This window comes from Aaosphaeria arxii (genome assembly GCF_010015735.1).
Source record: "Aaosphaeria arxii CBS 175.79 unplaced genomic scaffold BU24scaffold_14, whole genome shotgun sequence".
NCBI classification, from domain to species: domain Eukaryota; kingdom Fungi; phylum Ascomycota; class Dothideomycetes; order Pleosporales; genus Aaosphaeria; species Aaosphaeria arxii.
In genome coordinates, this window is record NW_022983487.1 from 267,005 (window position 1) to 283,183 (window position 16,179).

A 16,179-nucleotide genomic window follows, 5' to 3' on the forward strand; every position below is an offset into this window, starting at 1 on the left:
GCTTTGCGAAAGCTGCGAAGCTGACCAACTCTGGTCCCTTGCTGCATACTTAGCCGGGCGAACTGAACTCCTGCAGTCACTCGACTGACTTCGCGAGAAAACACACACCTCGGCCGTGTAATGATGATGTGCGCGTGCGAACGAACGAGCGAACGAACGAAAGTACCCCCCGCATATATACATATACATGTATGCATACATAGGTAAATGCCGGTCAGACTTACCCTACACACACGCGCGCGCGAGCCCCCTTACCGTTCGACCCACCGAGCGAGCGAACGAGCGAACGAACGAACGGTGTACCGAACCGAACCGTCGCATGCTTGCTACTTGCTGGCACTGCTGACCGGGTGAATTGCTGCACCCCTCCAGTCCTCTAATTTCTTTTCTACTCTTCTCCTTCGTCTTTTTTACCTCGTAGACGCAGAGTAAGTAAGTACATACGTGCGTACGGGCGAGACGCTTACTTTTCTTTATTTCTCACCCGTCGAGCGAGGTGACTAGTGATTACTGTAGGTACTTGTAAGTATTGTGATTTCGGGTAGGCAAGCGAAGTTGAAGTGGAGAGCAAGGGGGAGGAGGGGAATATATCATGATACGGGGCGGCGCAGGGACTGGATGGGGATAAGGCTGAAACGTCTTCTTGCTTGCTTGCTCACTCGCTTGCTTGACATGCATGTAGTCATTTTCAGAGGAATACAATCACATAAGGCGACACACATGACTAGGTAGTCAAGGTCCGTAGATGATTAAAGTAGTTAATCAAGTTGAATTGATTGTAATTATGTTTGGTACGTTAGTTCGATATGGTTCGGTTCGATTGATACGGGAGTAAGTTGATTTAGGGTAGGCGATGGTGGAGCGCTACTAACGTTCATCGAACCTACTATCTCGTACCTTGAAACTCCAACAGTGCTGTATGTACAAATCGTACTTTTATCACAGTAACTAGGCAGGAAGACATGTACGGGATCTTATCGTACTCATACATCGTGACTGGTAGTCTAAGCGTGATGAATCAATCGTTCGTTCATACAGCCCAACTCACCAGCGAGTCAGCCTTCCCGTCCCGTCTCTTCCCTCTTGCGAACTCACCACCAGCCACGATGAGAACAGAACCAAAAGAACCGGTCACGACCAGAAGAGAAGAAGAAAAAACCCACGATTGATGAATTGATTCTACCCCGTCTTGACCGGTCCGTACATGCGTGCTAGTTAGCTACCTAGCTACTCGTCCAGCCTGACCCAGCCCGGCCCAGTCTGCCTGCCTACCAAAATGACATGTCCCCGCTCGCTGAGCCACGAAACACCAACTTCACGGCAGCGCGCAGCACCTCGCAGCACAGCACGTCACAGCACCGCCATAATTCGATGTTCACGATCGATTTGATGTATCTACTTACTTACGCTAGATACCGGTAAGTATCAGTACTATTACACTGCCCGCTCGGCCGTACCGTTGACCGAGGCTCTCGCGAGGCTGTACGCTGGGGATTGAGATGGTTACTTGGAGGTTGTTTATGGTATGTATCCAGATGGCCATGACTACACAGTATGCTCATATGCATGCCCGTGGACTCGGACATAGAAATGAGTAATTGGAACATGAAAGGCAATCTCGACCTGTTTCCCCTCCAATTATGTGTAGATTATCATAGGGGATGTTGGATGGTTTGATGCGCATGTAGTGCACCACACAGTATGTAGATACACGGCACCAAGAAAATGAGCGTTTAAACGAGCGAGCAGTTTGTACGATTCGTACTACCAACCGTTATTTCTTGACGGTTCGTGGTAGTTAGTCGGTTAGTGGTGGGCCCTGGGGGTGCGTGCATGCGTTCGTGCGTGTGACTGAACTATGTAGATATCTCTCTCTCCCTGATGTGCACAAGGAATGTTGGATAGATAAAACAATGGGTTGATGTTTCAATACTTTTTGTTCGTTAGAAGCTAGGCCGAGTATGCGCGTACGCACGCACGCGCCCACCCATCCACCCACCCCCTTCGACATGCAAGGTGCGGAGATTAGTGGACGGATTGAGGGTAGGACGAGCACGATTGTAGGATGATGGTCAAGTGATGATGGGTTTTTTCTTTGTAAGATTTGATTGACTGGTTTCATTAATGGTGTCGTTTCAGTGCCGGTACGTGCAGAGAGGACGACATCAAATGCTGCATACATACTAGCTAGTTACGATTGAGTTGATTGAAGTTGATTGATTGATTGATTGATTGGCCATGCCGTTTGAATTTTTTGGCAGGCGATATGATAGAAGGCACGCCGGCCCTTTTTAGATAGTAAATGCTTGATGAAGATTATATCCGAAACCCAGATGCGCCGTCGCAATGCCAATATGTTTGATGATGATGTTGAAGATGCCAAAGATGAAAATGACAAAAGATGCTAAAAAGAACAATTCCAGCACATATGATTACGTTTCCCATCCAGTAGGCATCGCATCGTTTCATATTCTCACTTATCCATGCCTCTCTCGGGAATAAATAGTGCGAGGACTAAGGCGTCCCTGGTATCATGTCGACCAATAGATTCGGATTGAACAAAAGAAAAAGATAAGAAGATGGATGGATGGCTTAGTAGGCGGTAGGCCTGCCGGTGTAGGCACCGACGATCCTGTTGAGGAAGCCGCCGGTGGAGGTCTTGACCTTCTTTGCTGGCTTCTCCTCGTAGCTGAGAGGGAGAGGGTGCTCCACCTTGGGGTGGTGACCCGCAGCGCTGATGTGGACGATGGTGGCGCCAGAGTCGACGTCGAAGCGGTGGGCGACGGCCTCTTCGGGCTCCTCCATGAAGCTGATGGGTGACTCGGCCCTGCTGGAGACGGTGGAGCTGCGTCCGGGGGAGAGCGAAGGTGCCCTGGAGGTGCCGGTCGAAGAGGCGCTGGCGAGAGAGCCAAGTCTTTGGTGGCGGGCATAGGAGGCATAGCTGGGGGCGGGGGCATCGTAGGAGATGGAAGAGGTCTCCATGCGGGAGCGCTGGAGGTTCTCGGCGGTGAGCTGGTACTGCTGGCGCATCTCCTGCTCCCTCTGGGCGATCCTCAGCTTCTCGGCCTGGCGGGCCTGTCGGACGCGGATGGGGGAGAGGAAGTGCTCGAGGTGGAAGTAGAGGTCGTTCTCGTTGATGCGAAGGTCCCAGTCCAAGAGGAAGAGGAGCTGCTTCTCCATGAGGTTGACCTCGGTGATGGAGAAACCGAAGTTCTCGTAGCCCTGGACGGCACTGTACCTGGCCCAGTGCTTGTTCTTGGGGGAGGAGTCGTTGAGGTTCTTGGCAGCGAGGATGAGAGAGGCCAAAAAGATTCTGTGGACGGTGCAACGCATGCCCTTGGCGACGGGAGGAAGTCGAGATTGGAGCCTGCTGAGGTAGACGAGGGAGCTCATGAGGGTGGGGACCTGGACATGTGACCTCTTGACCAAGGAAGTGATGAATGCTTCGACGGAGGGGAGGGCAGGGTCCTGGAGGTAGCTGGCGGGATGCTGAGGTGTAGAAGCAGGCGGTGTGGGAGGGAGGTTCTTGTTGAGGTGTTGTGACGATGAGGAAGTTGGTGCTTCACAGCGGATGACTTGTGATGCCTTCTGTGCAAGGTATGCGATCATGTCATGTGAGACTGGCTGTTGGATGAAGCTGTCGAGGGCAGCCTTGTTTGCCGAGGCGAGGTTTGGTGAGTAAGTCATGGTGAAGGTGATGTGTGTGATGACTTAGGTAAGTACCGTGAATGGTGGGGGGGAGGATTGGATATATAAAATTTTTTTTTAATGTGGTGATGGTGGTGATGCTCGGAAAGGAGCGCGTGGTGTAGGAGAGGATCCCTGTCGACGATGATTGATGGATGGATGGATGGATGGATGGAGGAAGAGTCGAATCCTGAAAGGGAAGATCAGGTGTCGAAGAGCCCTGCGAGGCGGAGACAGAGGATCAACAGAGGATCAACAGAGTATACCGGTCTGTTCAAGCGGGTGTAAGCTGAGTCCGGAAGGCTTTTACTCTTGGACTGGTGGGCTGGGGTAGGAGGGGGAGGCGGCGAGGTTGAAACGGTGAGGGTAAGGTCGTTTGAAGGTAGACCAATTATTAAGGTGGTGATGAGATTGTAATTCCGACCGGCGGAAGGAAGGCGCAATAATGCAAACGGGCAGTAAATGCAGCAAAGGTGAAGAAGGGTGATGGGGCAGACTGCAAGGAGCGAAGTCTTGAAGTATTGAAGTATTGAAGGGTAGAGTAGAGGAGGTGTAGTGTAGTGTGGTGTATGCGTTGTACGAGGGTTGAACGTGGACAAGACCTTTCCCAGAAAGGCAAGTGAAGAAGGGATGGGTAGGAGTAGTAGTAGTAGGATAGGCGGGCAGTGCTAGCACGATGCGGTGCCTGAGGAGAGATAGGGAGAGAATAAATTAGAAGAGAAAAGAGAAGAGACCTGCACTGACCGAGAGTGTGAAGAAAAAAAGAAGTTGTTTCGCAGCGAGGATGATGATACTTAATATCCTGAGCGACAACCACCCCTTGGACGGTAGAGAGTCGGTGGAGTGGAGTAGAGGCGGGTGGTAAGACCAGGCGGCGGGTAGTAGGACAGGCGGGTAGGATGGGATGGCAGGCAGGATGGTAGGATCTCAGTATAGTAACAATTACTACCAACCAGAACCTCTGACTCTGACTCTAAATTCGCTGAGAATCTGGCTATGCCGGGTATGGTTCTTCCCCTGTAGGCGTGTGTGTATTGTTAGGTGTGTGTTGTATGCGTTGTATGCGTTGTATGCTGTGTTCGCTGTGTTATTTAGGATCAGTGCAAGATTGAAGCCTCGACAGCCAATCAAACCCCCGAAACCCTCGTCGGTCTGCTTTTAGGTCGCGGCAAGAGAAACAACAGAAACGGGACGGCGGCGCTTCACCTCTTCGTTTCTGTCCACTCACAAGCAATCAACCCCAGAAGGTCGAGAAAAGCCACTGTTTCAAGTGTCTACAACCGTCAAAGTCGAATGCTCTCCTGCTTCCTGCTCGCCAGTTGTTTCGCAAGCCCAGCCGCAGGGGTGGAGATGGATCTAAGGTATGAAAGGTAGGAACTATCTCCAAGCAACAGTGCCTGTCGTCCAATCTTCCTTCAGCTGGTTCTTCTCTTCGTTTCAGATGAAAGAACCTCAGGTTGAATGTTTGAGATCCACTGCAGGGTCGATGCGTGGATGGTGGGTTGTTTGATCGATTTTGTTTGATCGTTTGGCCGTTTGATTGATCGATTGGTTTGATTGATTCGCACCCCTAGTTGAATGCTTGGTCGAGTGGATCGATGGATGCCAATGCAATAATGCGATGCAATACTGTGCAATGCGATGCGATGCGATGCGATGCGATTCGGCGGAGTGGGATTCTCGGAACGGGATCAATAGGACTCGCCCTGCACTATGCGGCCTGACAACCTATCGTTGCTGAGGATGCGTAGATGGACTGGTAATAGTGTAGGTATGACTGTGTGTATGGATGTGGATGTGGATGTGGATGTGGATGTGTATGTGCGGCACGTGTGGTTGCGTGTGTGTATGTTGCGGATGAGAGGCAACAAAACGAGCGACGACGACGACGACAACGACAACGACAACGACGACAACAGCAAATGGATTTCTTATCAGAAGTCGAAGGACCAGAGAAGGAGATCCGACAATCAATCGCGCAGGACAATTGTCAGTAAATACCTAACCGGCCGGTTGGTATGTATGTATGGATGGATGGATGTATGCACTTGTAGGTATGTACTAGTAGGTTATCGTGTGTGGCTGGACGCGGGTGCGGACGTGGCCTAGATACAACCAACAAGCCCTAGAGCGAATGGTCTACTCCACCCGTCCAAATACTAGTAGAAGAGTCGGTGGAGAAGGGTCTGGTCTGGGTTCGGTCGATCACCAGGAAGAATGATCAAGAACAATTAATAATGACCGGTATGATTGGGTTGATACGGGTGATCGGTCGGGCTGGCTGGTCGTGTTATGAGGCGGTGTGGATGGATGGTATGCGTGTGGTGTAGTGACTATAGTGTAGGTACGTGTAGGTACGTACGGAAGGGTACTGCCGGGTGTGGGTATTATTGAACGACGATAGGGAAAACGACTGAATGAGTAACGAATGGACGACTGGATTCGCAATGAAGCAAATGAAGCAAGTGAAGCAATGGTATGGGAATTATCCACGACACTCAAGAGTCAAGACTGCGAGGCGGACGAGCGAGCCATCCCATCCATATATTGTTCCCAGGAGAGAGATGTTCCACCACCACCACCACCACCACATCGGAGAGTAACGCACCTCTCTCACACACAGACACATTCGTAGACTTCCACTGAGACTACGTACACAGTAACGAGTAACTAAGTCGATTGCGAACAAGAATCTACCTGTTAATCTTCCCTTGTCTGTCTCCAGTAATCTCCAAATCTCCCTCTTTACCCTTTTCTGCATCGCCCGCTGCCACCGGACCTCCATGTTCATTCATGCAACGAACCCTTCCTTCGTATCATTTCAATGGCTTTTGCGGACTTCGCCAGCATGACGCGTGACGAATCTGTACAAAGATGGGTTGGCCACCGGATTAGGGGACTCGAAAAATCTGCCAGCCCAGCTCAGCCCAGCCCCAGCTCGTCTGTCACCCAATCCCATCCCTGGTATTCCCTGGTATACCTGAGTCTACAGCCAGCAAATGCCAGCTGCCAGCCTACCGAGGAACATCCGGACTTTTCTCTACCTCACGAGCTTCGTCTGCCCGACCGTCTTGGGAAGGACATACGTAGTTTCTCGTAGACCTTGTAGACCTTGTAGACCTTGGGGCCTCATTCTGATCCCGCGTATCATTCCCCCGCCGCCGCCCAGAGTGCCCCGTAACCCTTGTAACCCTTGCCCTTACAACTCCCAGCTACCGTACCAATTGCTCACATTCCCCCTCCGCCATCGCGGCCGCGTGTGTGGAATACGTGCAACATCGCCGCCTTGTCCAATATTTCTAAATTCTGCCCATGAGCCCCCCTTCGCTATGGCCGAAAGTGCTAGGCTGACTGTGGGGAAACCCTTCCCAGGCCAGGTCAACTTGGTAGGCTAGGTAACATTACTCGCAATTAGTTCACCGTTGATCAACTGAGGAAAGGGAGGCAGAGTTCTGCCATCTCCAACGCTAATCAACTATTGCTCAACCGATGGGTCGGATGCGTTGTGGCTGATGGGGAATGGGGGAACTCGGAGGGAGTGGCACCGCCACTTACGGTCGGATTTGAAGCTCAACGCAGTTCATCACTAATTGTCCCTCTAACACATTCGGCTCTCCGGAGAGTTGCAAATCTCCGTTGACCGTGGGGACATGACAGTAAGAATAAAACTCTTCAACAGTGACGACATATTGCAATGAAAATGACAGCAATGGCAGCGGCGACATCTCCATCGCCATCTCATACCGTCGCAGGCCGTATCCGGTCCTCACAGTCTGTCTTGAGTCAGTCATTAACCCCAGGTCACGATGGTACGCATCTTCAACGCCACCCGCGCGGCGGCTCTGCTGCAGGCTTGCTCTGGCCATGCTCTGGCTTGCCCTGGACCAAAACAGCGTCCACGATCAAGCCCACCAGACGATGCTTAGTATTGCTACGAGTACCAGTTTAAACCTAGCATGCGACTAGGACTACAGCTACGAGTCTACGACTACGAGTGGCCACTATTACTGGGGAACTGGCTGTTGGAGTTGCACTTGGGTCGGTCATGTGCTCGCCCAGTCCCTCATGCTTGACGAACGAACCTGGCCTGGCCTGGCCTGGCATGCTTAGCACTCTACCTACTACTCTCCGCTCCGCCGCATCGCCTTCGAACTGCTTCCATATAGATCTGAACCCGGTTCATGACCAGATCTTGACAAGTCCCCTACTCCACAAGTCGAACCAACTTATTGTACAAGACATTGGTCATTTAATTTACTCACATCGTGTACTCTTTACAACGTCGGCAGCACGACACCCATCGCCCGTCAGGCGACTGCAATCCACTATAGGTAGGTCTCTACAGATGTCTCGGATTCGCCGCACCTGTTAGGCCGTATGTGTCCACTTGACCGACACCTGTTCGCGCTACAACTACTTAACCTTCTCTTAGTGGAAAAAGGGTATTACATTATAACGATATTGTAGTAGGCCTCCCACGATCCGCACGTGGTTCCCTCTGCGGTACTAATGAACCGTGCCGTACGTACTAAACGTGTGCTACAACTATCATGTGCCGTGCGCATGAGTCTGTATCTACCTACTCCGTACTATATCTCCACGGGGTAATTAGGGTGAGCTATCGTGTAGGTAAAAAGATGAATTGATTCAAATCCTACGAGGCGCCGCCGCAAATTGCGTGGGGTTGCACCATTCTCACGAGTAACCGTCCACCTGGCATGGACTCTCCGAAATGCCAATCTAAATCTCCTCATGTTGCGACTTCAGGCAAGCAAGCGACACGCCAGTCGGAGGCTCTACTGCTCGTCGGTCGAATGAAGGTCAGATAATTTGATTGCATCTACGGAGTACCAAGATTGATTGCGCATCGACCTCTTCGATGTTCGTGCTGCAGCGGCACGCACGGTTCCGATCCTCGATTTAGCTGTAGCCGCCCGCCTTCCAAAGCGCCCGTCATACGTCTATGTAGTGTACCACCACACCACCAAAGCTTACCTACAGTAAATTGCTCATACAGTGTAGTCCTCCTACATGTATATCTAGATACTTGTCCTCAACGACGACATACGGTCGGAATAATCTGTTCCCGGCCCAACTCTGTGGGTCAACGGCAGCATACTGTAGATGCACATCTTCAAACAAAATGAATTCAATCCAATCCAAATCTACCTACCTACCTACCTACCCACCTACCCACCTACATATCCAACATCCTGCCTATGCACCTGTGCCCCGCCTCCCCTTTGTCCAGCTCTACTCGCCCTGGAGTTACTCTCCGTACATACAGGTATGTAAGGCATGTACTGTGCCGCGCGATAATCCATCAGGCCAACAATTCTTCCTTTCTTCCTGTTTGCTTGCTCGCCAACCATAGTAATCATCCATGTCGGCTTTCGGCCCCCGGGACAACGATGTTCAATCATGTTCACATCTTCCCCCTACATACAGACTGCAGATCGCTGCAGCTAGTCGGGTTTCTCCACCAGCGGGCCCTACCCTATGAGGGAGGGATTCAGCTCTGCTGCTCGTTGCCAAGACCAGCTCGACAAGCTTTCTTTCTTGCTTTCGTTGTAGATTGGGGCGGAGCGGGGGGCGAGCGCCCACTCGAGAGGAACAACGTTGGTTCGATGGGAATTTCCCCGAGGTCTGCTGTCCACGAAACCCTCAGAGGCGCAGCATGTTTGATGGGAGCTGAACATTACGACTACATTGTTCTGGGCTGGGAGGTATGGTTGGATGTCAAGTTCTCTCTATGATTTTGCTTTTTTCTCTCGTCGTTGCCACATTATGAGAGCGACGATCAAGTCCAGCCGAGTATAACACAAGAATATGATAACTAGCAGCAACAACGGTGCAAGTAGACATCCCCGCGTATTCCATTCACAACCAACTTGTAATGTCCGGCACCAATCACCACATACAGTAGTTACTCTTTTCCCCTTTGAGACGATACGAGTAGTTGTCCGAAAATCCACTGAACATCATCATGCACCATCACGACTCACCACTCGTACGATAGGTTCGATAGAATCGCAACGCAACGCCTCTCAATACCCTCTCCCTTCATTCCCCGTGTATCGGACATGCGAAAAGAACGAAGATTCACACGCGAAGTCGATCATATCCATACGTCCATCACATGCCAGTGTGCTTTCTGCCCACTTCGTACGTTCTCTCGTTCGAAGGAAGCAATGACGGATATTGATAATCCTGAATCCTGGTCCTGATGGTGACCCTAACCATGTGCATACTTTACGATCAGCCCGATTCCTCGACGCCAAGAAGTTGTATATATGATTGGGCTTGACTACGTCCTTTCCTTGCGAGAGGTGACTGATGCATGAGGTGTTGATACGTATCTAATCGATAGATCTTCATTACATCCTTGTCCTGCGAATGGTTTGCCTTGGTCGTCAGGCATTATCTGTCCGTATTGTTTGTTTCCTTCCTACATACCTATCTGTGTAGAATGAAGATATTATACCTGCTTTTAATGGCTATACCGAGAACGTGTAACGCAAAGAATTACTAGCAAATCCGCAGTCTCTTTCCTAAATTGTTCTTTCGTGGACGAGCGAAAGCCGCAGTGCTGGGATGTCCTCAAAGCTCGCAACATCAGTCACCCTCTCCTTCGAACGAAAAGCTTCCGTCCAGATTGAAGGTCTATCTCCATACGAAGTGATGGGAGTGGAGTACCACCGCCGATCGGGATCTACCAACCCTAATGCACCTCTCCTCCCATTCATCACTTCGCAAAACCCTCCATAGTTTACGTTCCACAAAACCATATTCATTCCCCATCACCAACTCCCAAATAGATTAATTCAAAGAATCAATTCCAAGAAAATAAGGCCCATCCCAACGCTGACAAGTGGGAACGAGTCCTCCACACATTACTTACTCTTCTTCCGGTTCTTCCCCAATATCCACAATCAAGAAATCGTTTGGCCCCGAAATAGTATGAATGTGCAGGTGTCTTGGCTACGACTCGTATAACTGACCATCCCCGCGTGTCTACTCGACCTAGCGCATTGTTCTTCGGACTTCGGCGGCCAATCGCAATGCTTACCGTCGTTGCGTGCATGAATGGAGGATTGGGGTGAATGCTGTTCTCATCGTGAAGAGAAGAAGCGCATCCAGATGTGAACGGATTGAAAGCGAGAATTATCATATCAGAGAAAGGGAATTCATTGATAGGAATTGTTTTTGGTTCGAAAATCTTGGTCTCCGGATACGGGTGTAGTAGAAACATCTTGTCATTTTCCTTCCATTGTCGCTTCTAGACGAATGTTTGTGACGATCTATCTAATCATCCGATTTCGCTCTATGTAAAAGACGATGATAAGAAGAAGAGAAAATTCTCAGAACCAAGAAAGCGATCTCGCCCGTAATCGATCAATCCAGAATCATAGACCAGACGTCCCACCTCACTACTTTCTTTTCCTGCATGCGATCCTCAAGCGACATAACCCCGCCAGCTCGTCAAAGGTCGACGAAAATGCAGGGATCCGCAAAGCGCGAATTACCACCTTTGGGTCTAGGCTAGGGACGCAGTCACTATCAATCTACACATTCACAACGTTCTCGCTGCGGGGACGGGAAGAAAAGTGTACCCATCCCCACACAAGATTAATTGAAAGATGATTATTATACGAAGAAAATTCCGTAGCGTCCCATATCCAACATGTATCTACATCCGTAGATACTGGATAGAGTAATTAGTAAACAACCAAGTAGTCTAGTAAATCAAGTCCAAGCATCGGTCACTGCCTATCTTTCTAGGCGGTAACTCCATTCGCAAATTCATCCGACCGTTTTGGAGGACACGGATTGCTCGAGCCACGGCGGACCCGGGGGTTCGGGACGGTGTCCAAAAGATGTCATTTCTCTCTCTCTTTTATTTGTTTCCGATATTAGATGGGCAGGTAGATTTGAAGACCCGTGCTCCCTCCGTGTGGAAGCGAGGGAGCGAGGGATGGTAGAGGCTTCCTTCGAAGGCTTGACGCGACGGACGAAGGGTCATGATGGGGTAAGCAACACTTCACTCTTGCTGCTCCCGAAGAGTATACGAGGAATTGCCTATTACTTGATCGAATCCATTGGTTTGTCGGTGCGGCGCAGGTCGTGGATCTTCGGAATGGATTGCATGTGGTGGGGGCGTGGTGGGTCTGGCTCGACGGCCGTTGGAATGTGAGAGCCCAGATGGGGGAATTGGAATGCGTGGGTAGATAGATCGATAGACGGATATAAGATGGAAAAAGAAAAATTGGAAGCAAGGGTTCGTTCTATCCACGGGAATGGGATCTCCGGATTCGAGTTAGAGAAGATGTTGCGCAACTGCGAGAGAAATTTGGGACATCAGGGTTGAGCAGTGTCCAACGTAAACTTGATGTGAACAGACTTCACCGATATCGTTCAACTCTTTCACACAATTTACGATTTATGTGTACATATCTAGGTATGCAGTAACTATGTCTAATCTTTTGCTGTTGTCTATTGGGGGTTAACTTGAATCCCTAGATTGTCCTGTACGTATCCGCAACTACTTACACTACAAATATGAAATAAAACATCTCAAAAACCATGAAAAATTGCCAGCGCAATAAATCGCATTTTTTTTTTTTTAAAAATTACCTTACACGCATCTGATCCGCAGTTTTCAACACCCAATTTCCCTATACTTTTGTGTATCCGAAGACACAGATCGCATCGAAAATAAATCCGACGTTCAGTCGTTTGTTCTCGCTGAACCCCGATACATATTCTAATACATTTACCCCTCACGCTCTTCCACGCTGCAATAGCTAACCCGATTCCCTAGCGTGTACTCTTGTCACACTGCAGACGAAAACAAAAACGATAAGCAATATGTAGATATCAAAAGAGTGGAAATTAGATGTCAGATGTCACTCTCTGCAGACGTCTCGGTTCCACAACGCGGCCAGTACGGTCGGACTTCCGCGCTGCGCGAATCATTCGACGTGTCCGTCAATGCACCACCCGTCCCATCGCAACCGACGCAACGGCCACGAATAGAAGAAGCCATACTTGCATCGATTGCATGAATAAAGAGGCGTCCGTGCAGTTTTTAACTGTCCGACCGGCGGCAAGGAAATATACGTACATAAGACGAGAAAGACCAAGTATGTCCACTATTATCGAACTGTACTCGTATGATGGACATTACAATCGAGGTGACCAACTAGTTGTACCATTTACGCCCCGCCGTACGGGTTTAGAAGGTCGGTCGCTGAATGAGGTAAGAACGGGCTAGACTGTATACGTCGGTGAGATTCATGCTCTGTGATGGGTGAGATGGGAGGATAGCGAGTGGGATGCGTTGGAAGGATTCGAAAAAGGACGTTCCGCGGTTTTGGTTGGGTATAAGCGTTGGAAGGATTTGTAGAGGAATTTGCGGAGATTTTATTTTATCTCTCGTGGGGCGTTTTGAGTCAGCTGGATTCGACGTGGGACATTGAGTTGGCACCCGCTGGCGCTGACGGACTTTCATGCATTTGTGTTTTTGCGCTTGCGGGCGATCGGCTGTGGTGTGGGAGTAGATGTTTGTCGGGTCGTCCGATGGCGGTAGTTGTTGCCCGGTTGCTGAACGATGAATGGGGATAGGGTTGATCGAGGAGACGGCAGCCATGTCGAAGTATGTTACGCTCGGTATGTCGGGGGTGACGTATCTCTTGGGTATCACTAACGAGGTATTTCCTGAAGAGGAAGTCGACGATATTCATAAGAACCTTCTAAACGAGTTTCGAACTTGGTTCTTGTCTCATTCGTATACACCAGGCCAGGCCGCCTTGTTGATGTCTATACTAGAAAGGTAGGTAGTCATGTTGAGCAAGGCTCAATTCCTTCTCTTTGATAATCTACACCCCTTTGACCTTCCTTGTTCCAATCCTTTTCCTACTAGTTCACAATCATGTCTCACAAATTCGGCCACGCCGAATGATGTCACTCACATCGGCCTACTGGCTTTGCAGATCACACATCAACCAGTCATGAAACCACAGGACTTTGGAGGCTCAGTAATGTTTAGCCCCCAGATACATCAGCCTCATAGAATGCTCCTGACATTCTGTTGTGGTCTTGAAGCGACTGTACGTGGGTATCAATATCAATAGGATTTTCATGCAGCATATGGTGATGGGGCCTGTGCTCGCCATGTCCGATTCAATTGCGCCCTGCCTGGCGCAGGATGAATTTGTCCGGCGGCGGTCGCGTAGACGGTTTGGTTTGTGGGAGCAAAAGGAACCGATTTCGTGGCGCAGCGAGATTCGATACTACAGAAGGGTTTGCCGTATGCTGAGTGGCATGTGAATATGGTTGCATCGAAAAGATGTGTAGGAGAAGGCCATGGTGATCAGATAATGTCATTCCGCTCAAGGCTCTGTCCACATAGTCAATATTAAATATAGAATCCGTTTCGTATCAGAATTGTTTGATTGGCATGCTATACTCATGCTTCGAAGTGACATGGCATTATGAAACATCACCAAGCCAAGGAGAATTTCTAATAATTGTGTACCAAAACCTGCAGACCGATCATCATACATTAACTCTATCGCGTAATTAGTCTAATTGCCAATATAGGCATCTTTCTATATGGTATCCGTAGAATGAGAAGCAGTTCTTTGAACTTTGAATCCGTCCTGGATGGCTTGATCTCGTCTGCCATTTCATGAACTCTCTGGTAAATATCTCTCCGTGCCCGCAATTACGTCTCAGCCTTACAGTGTATATCTCTTCTCTTCTTTACTACTTCCTGGATCATGGAAGTGGCATCGCGAATATTACGAACATTGGTTTACAAAGACATTGAGCCCGTTTGATCCTGTGCAGGACATCCAGCATCACACTCGCTGATAGGCAAGCTTTGTTTCGATTATTAAAACCATGCTGAGCATAGCAAGTGAAGGTCCCGACGTCCAAACCCTGCAACAAAATTTCAGGAAAGTTTCGTATTGGTGGTGTTCCACTCTTCTTTTCCCAAGCGTTGAATAGATCATCCCAGGAAAGAACCCACGATGGAGTCGAATGCAACGCATGGCTTGTGAATCATATCGAACCAAGAGCAATCAACCCGCTCGTCGCGCTCGCGCCAAACTCGCCACAGAAACGTCTTTGTCGCCTTTTGCACCACTGGCGTGAACTGATCAACGTATAAGTCCACGTTTTGGTTCACCTTCTCCCGTTCGGTGGCGTCTCGCGTTTCGATTGCAGCAATGATGAATGGTACAGTGACGAATCGAGCCGGTTGGTTGGATATGCGTCGGGCCAGATCCAGCTCCATCATGATCTCGCGTGACCAAATGTCTGCTTGGCTGTCCTTCTGCCCGAAAAGGTATTGTAGGCGGTGAATCATCAGGAGGGCCGCCAGTCGATAGACCTTAGCTTGTGCGAGTAAATGGATGACTTCAGCCGTACTGTATTGATGGAGGAAGCCTTCTGGATGAGACGGTTGCCATTTGTCTACTTGGCCTTGGATCTCGCTGAGCTGTTTCTGAAGCAAGCCCGTACAGTTCAAATCAGTGCCGTTCACGAGCGAGTAACTGATGACACAGAGATCATGATAATATGGGAGCAAAGGGAGACAAAGCCCTAGATGGCGATCCACACTTCCTGGGGCTCGCGGCTGAAGCCTCAAAGTTGGCTTTTGGCGGCGAACTAGACACTCCGTAGTCTCCAGAAGAACGAGAAAACTTATTCGAGACTCCGTTCCTGGGTCTATCGTGCCATCTTCGGTAAATGACCTCGTGATACTTAGACAGTATTGGCAAATGTCCGATACGCCAACACCAACTATTGCGTAGACGGAGAATGCTAACGCAAAGCCTAGTTGTAGGCACAGCTTTGCATCATTAGAATTGGTAATGGGAAGTTGGCGCAACGCTATCATGGCGGCAGTGGTATGGCGGATGATGGAATTCTCGTCGATCTCTGTCGTGCTGCCTTGAGCAAGTAATTTCAAAACACCAGCATAGGCCAGATACGCATCTTTGAGTACAGGCCAGGAACTTGGCAATTGGCTGGCAAATGACTCCTGTTCTGCATCCGCATGGCGGGGACCGACAACAGAATACTGCAGAGGTGGGGAATCACGCAGTAGAAACATCATCAACTCCTTCTCGTCCGGGCTTAGATCGGTGTTCTCTCTCAACCATGAGCTGACATGGCGGAGGGTATCTATAGTACTGATAGAACGGCTCGGTTTGACTTGGGTGACTGCATGTCCACATCGTTTCTTTCGGCGGCCTGTCGGAAGTATTGGGCGGACAGTCAAACAGACCTGTTCCAGTCTTTCGCACCTTTCACATGACGATGTGATTGAAGCACGCTTACAGCGTTCTTTGAGCTGGTAGCATCGGTCGCATGCACTTCTGGCCACTTGGGCGGCGGCCCGGGCTGTCGTTACGGCCATTTGGACGTCGAGGAACCAGACTGATCCTCGAACTTCAGTGGGAGATACAAAGAAGGTGGTCA

At 49.8% G+C, this 16,179-nt stretch overlaps 3 protein-coding genes across 3 annotated transcripts; all 3 read right to left on the reverse strand.

The window, feature by feature from the left end:
* Positions 1–2,387: 2,387 nt before the first annotated feature.
* BU24DRAFT_85252 (cyclin) lies at positions 2,388–4,139 on the reverse strand. Its single transcript, XM_033534709.1, has one exon. It carries the CDS (start codon positions 3,685–3,687, stop codon positions 2,593–2,595), a length of 1,095 nt encoding a protein of 364 aa, XP_033377565.1. The 5' UTR covers positions 3,688–4,139; the 3' UTR covers positions 2,388–2,592.
* A 1,845-nt stretch (positions 4,140–5,984) lies between these two features.
* Positions 5,985–6,582, reverse strand: BU24DRAFT_85255 (uncharacterized protein). Its single transcript, XM_033534710.1, has one exon. It carries the CDS (start codon positions 6,476–6,478, stop codon positions 6,173–6,175), a length of 306 nt encoding a protein of 101 aa, XP_033377566.1. The 5' UTR covers positions 6,479–6,582; the 3' UTR covers positions 5,985–6,172.
* Positions 6,583–14,701: 8,119 nt separating this feature from the next.
* On the reverse strand, positions 14,702–16,117 carry BU24DRAFT_358846 (uncharacterized protein; the record flags this gene model as incomplete). Its single annotated transcript, XM_033524013.1, has 1 exon — positions 14,702–16,117. One exon carries the CDS (start codon positions 16,115–16,117, stop codon positions 14,702–14,704), a length of 1,416 nt encoding a protein of 471 aa, XP_033377567.1.
* Between the last annotated feature and the right edge of the window lie 62 nt (positions 16,118–16,179).

Bases quoted from the DNA above. Each gene is read 5' to 3' on its own strand.
- BU24DRAFT_85252 (XM_033534709.1), bottom strand. From the start codon at position 3,687: ATGACTTACTCACCAAACCTCGCCTCGGCAAACAAGGCTGCCCTCGAC.
- BU24DRAFT_85255 (XM_033534710.1), bottom strand. From the start codon at position 6,478: ATGAACATGGAGGTCCGGTGGCAGCGGGCGATGCAGAAAAGGGTAAAG.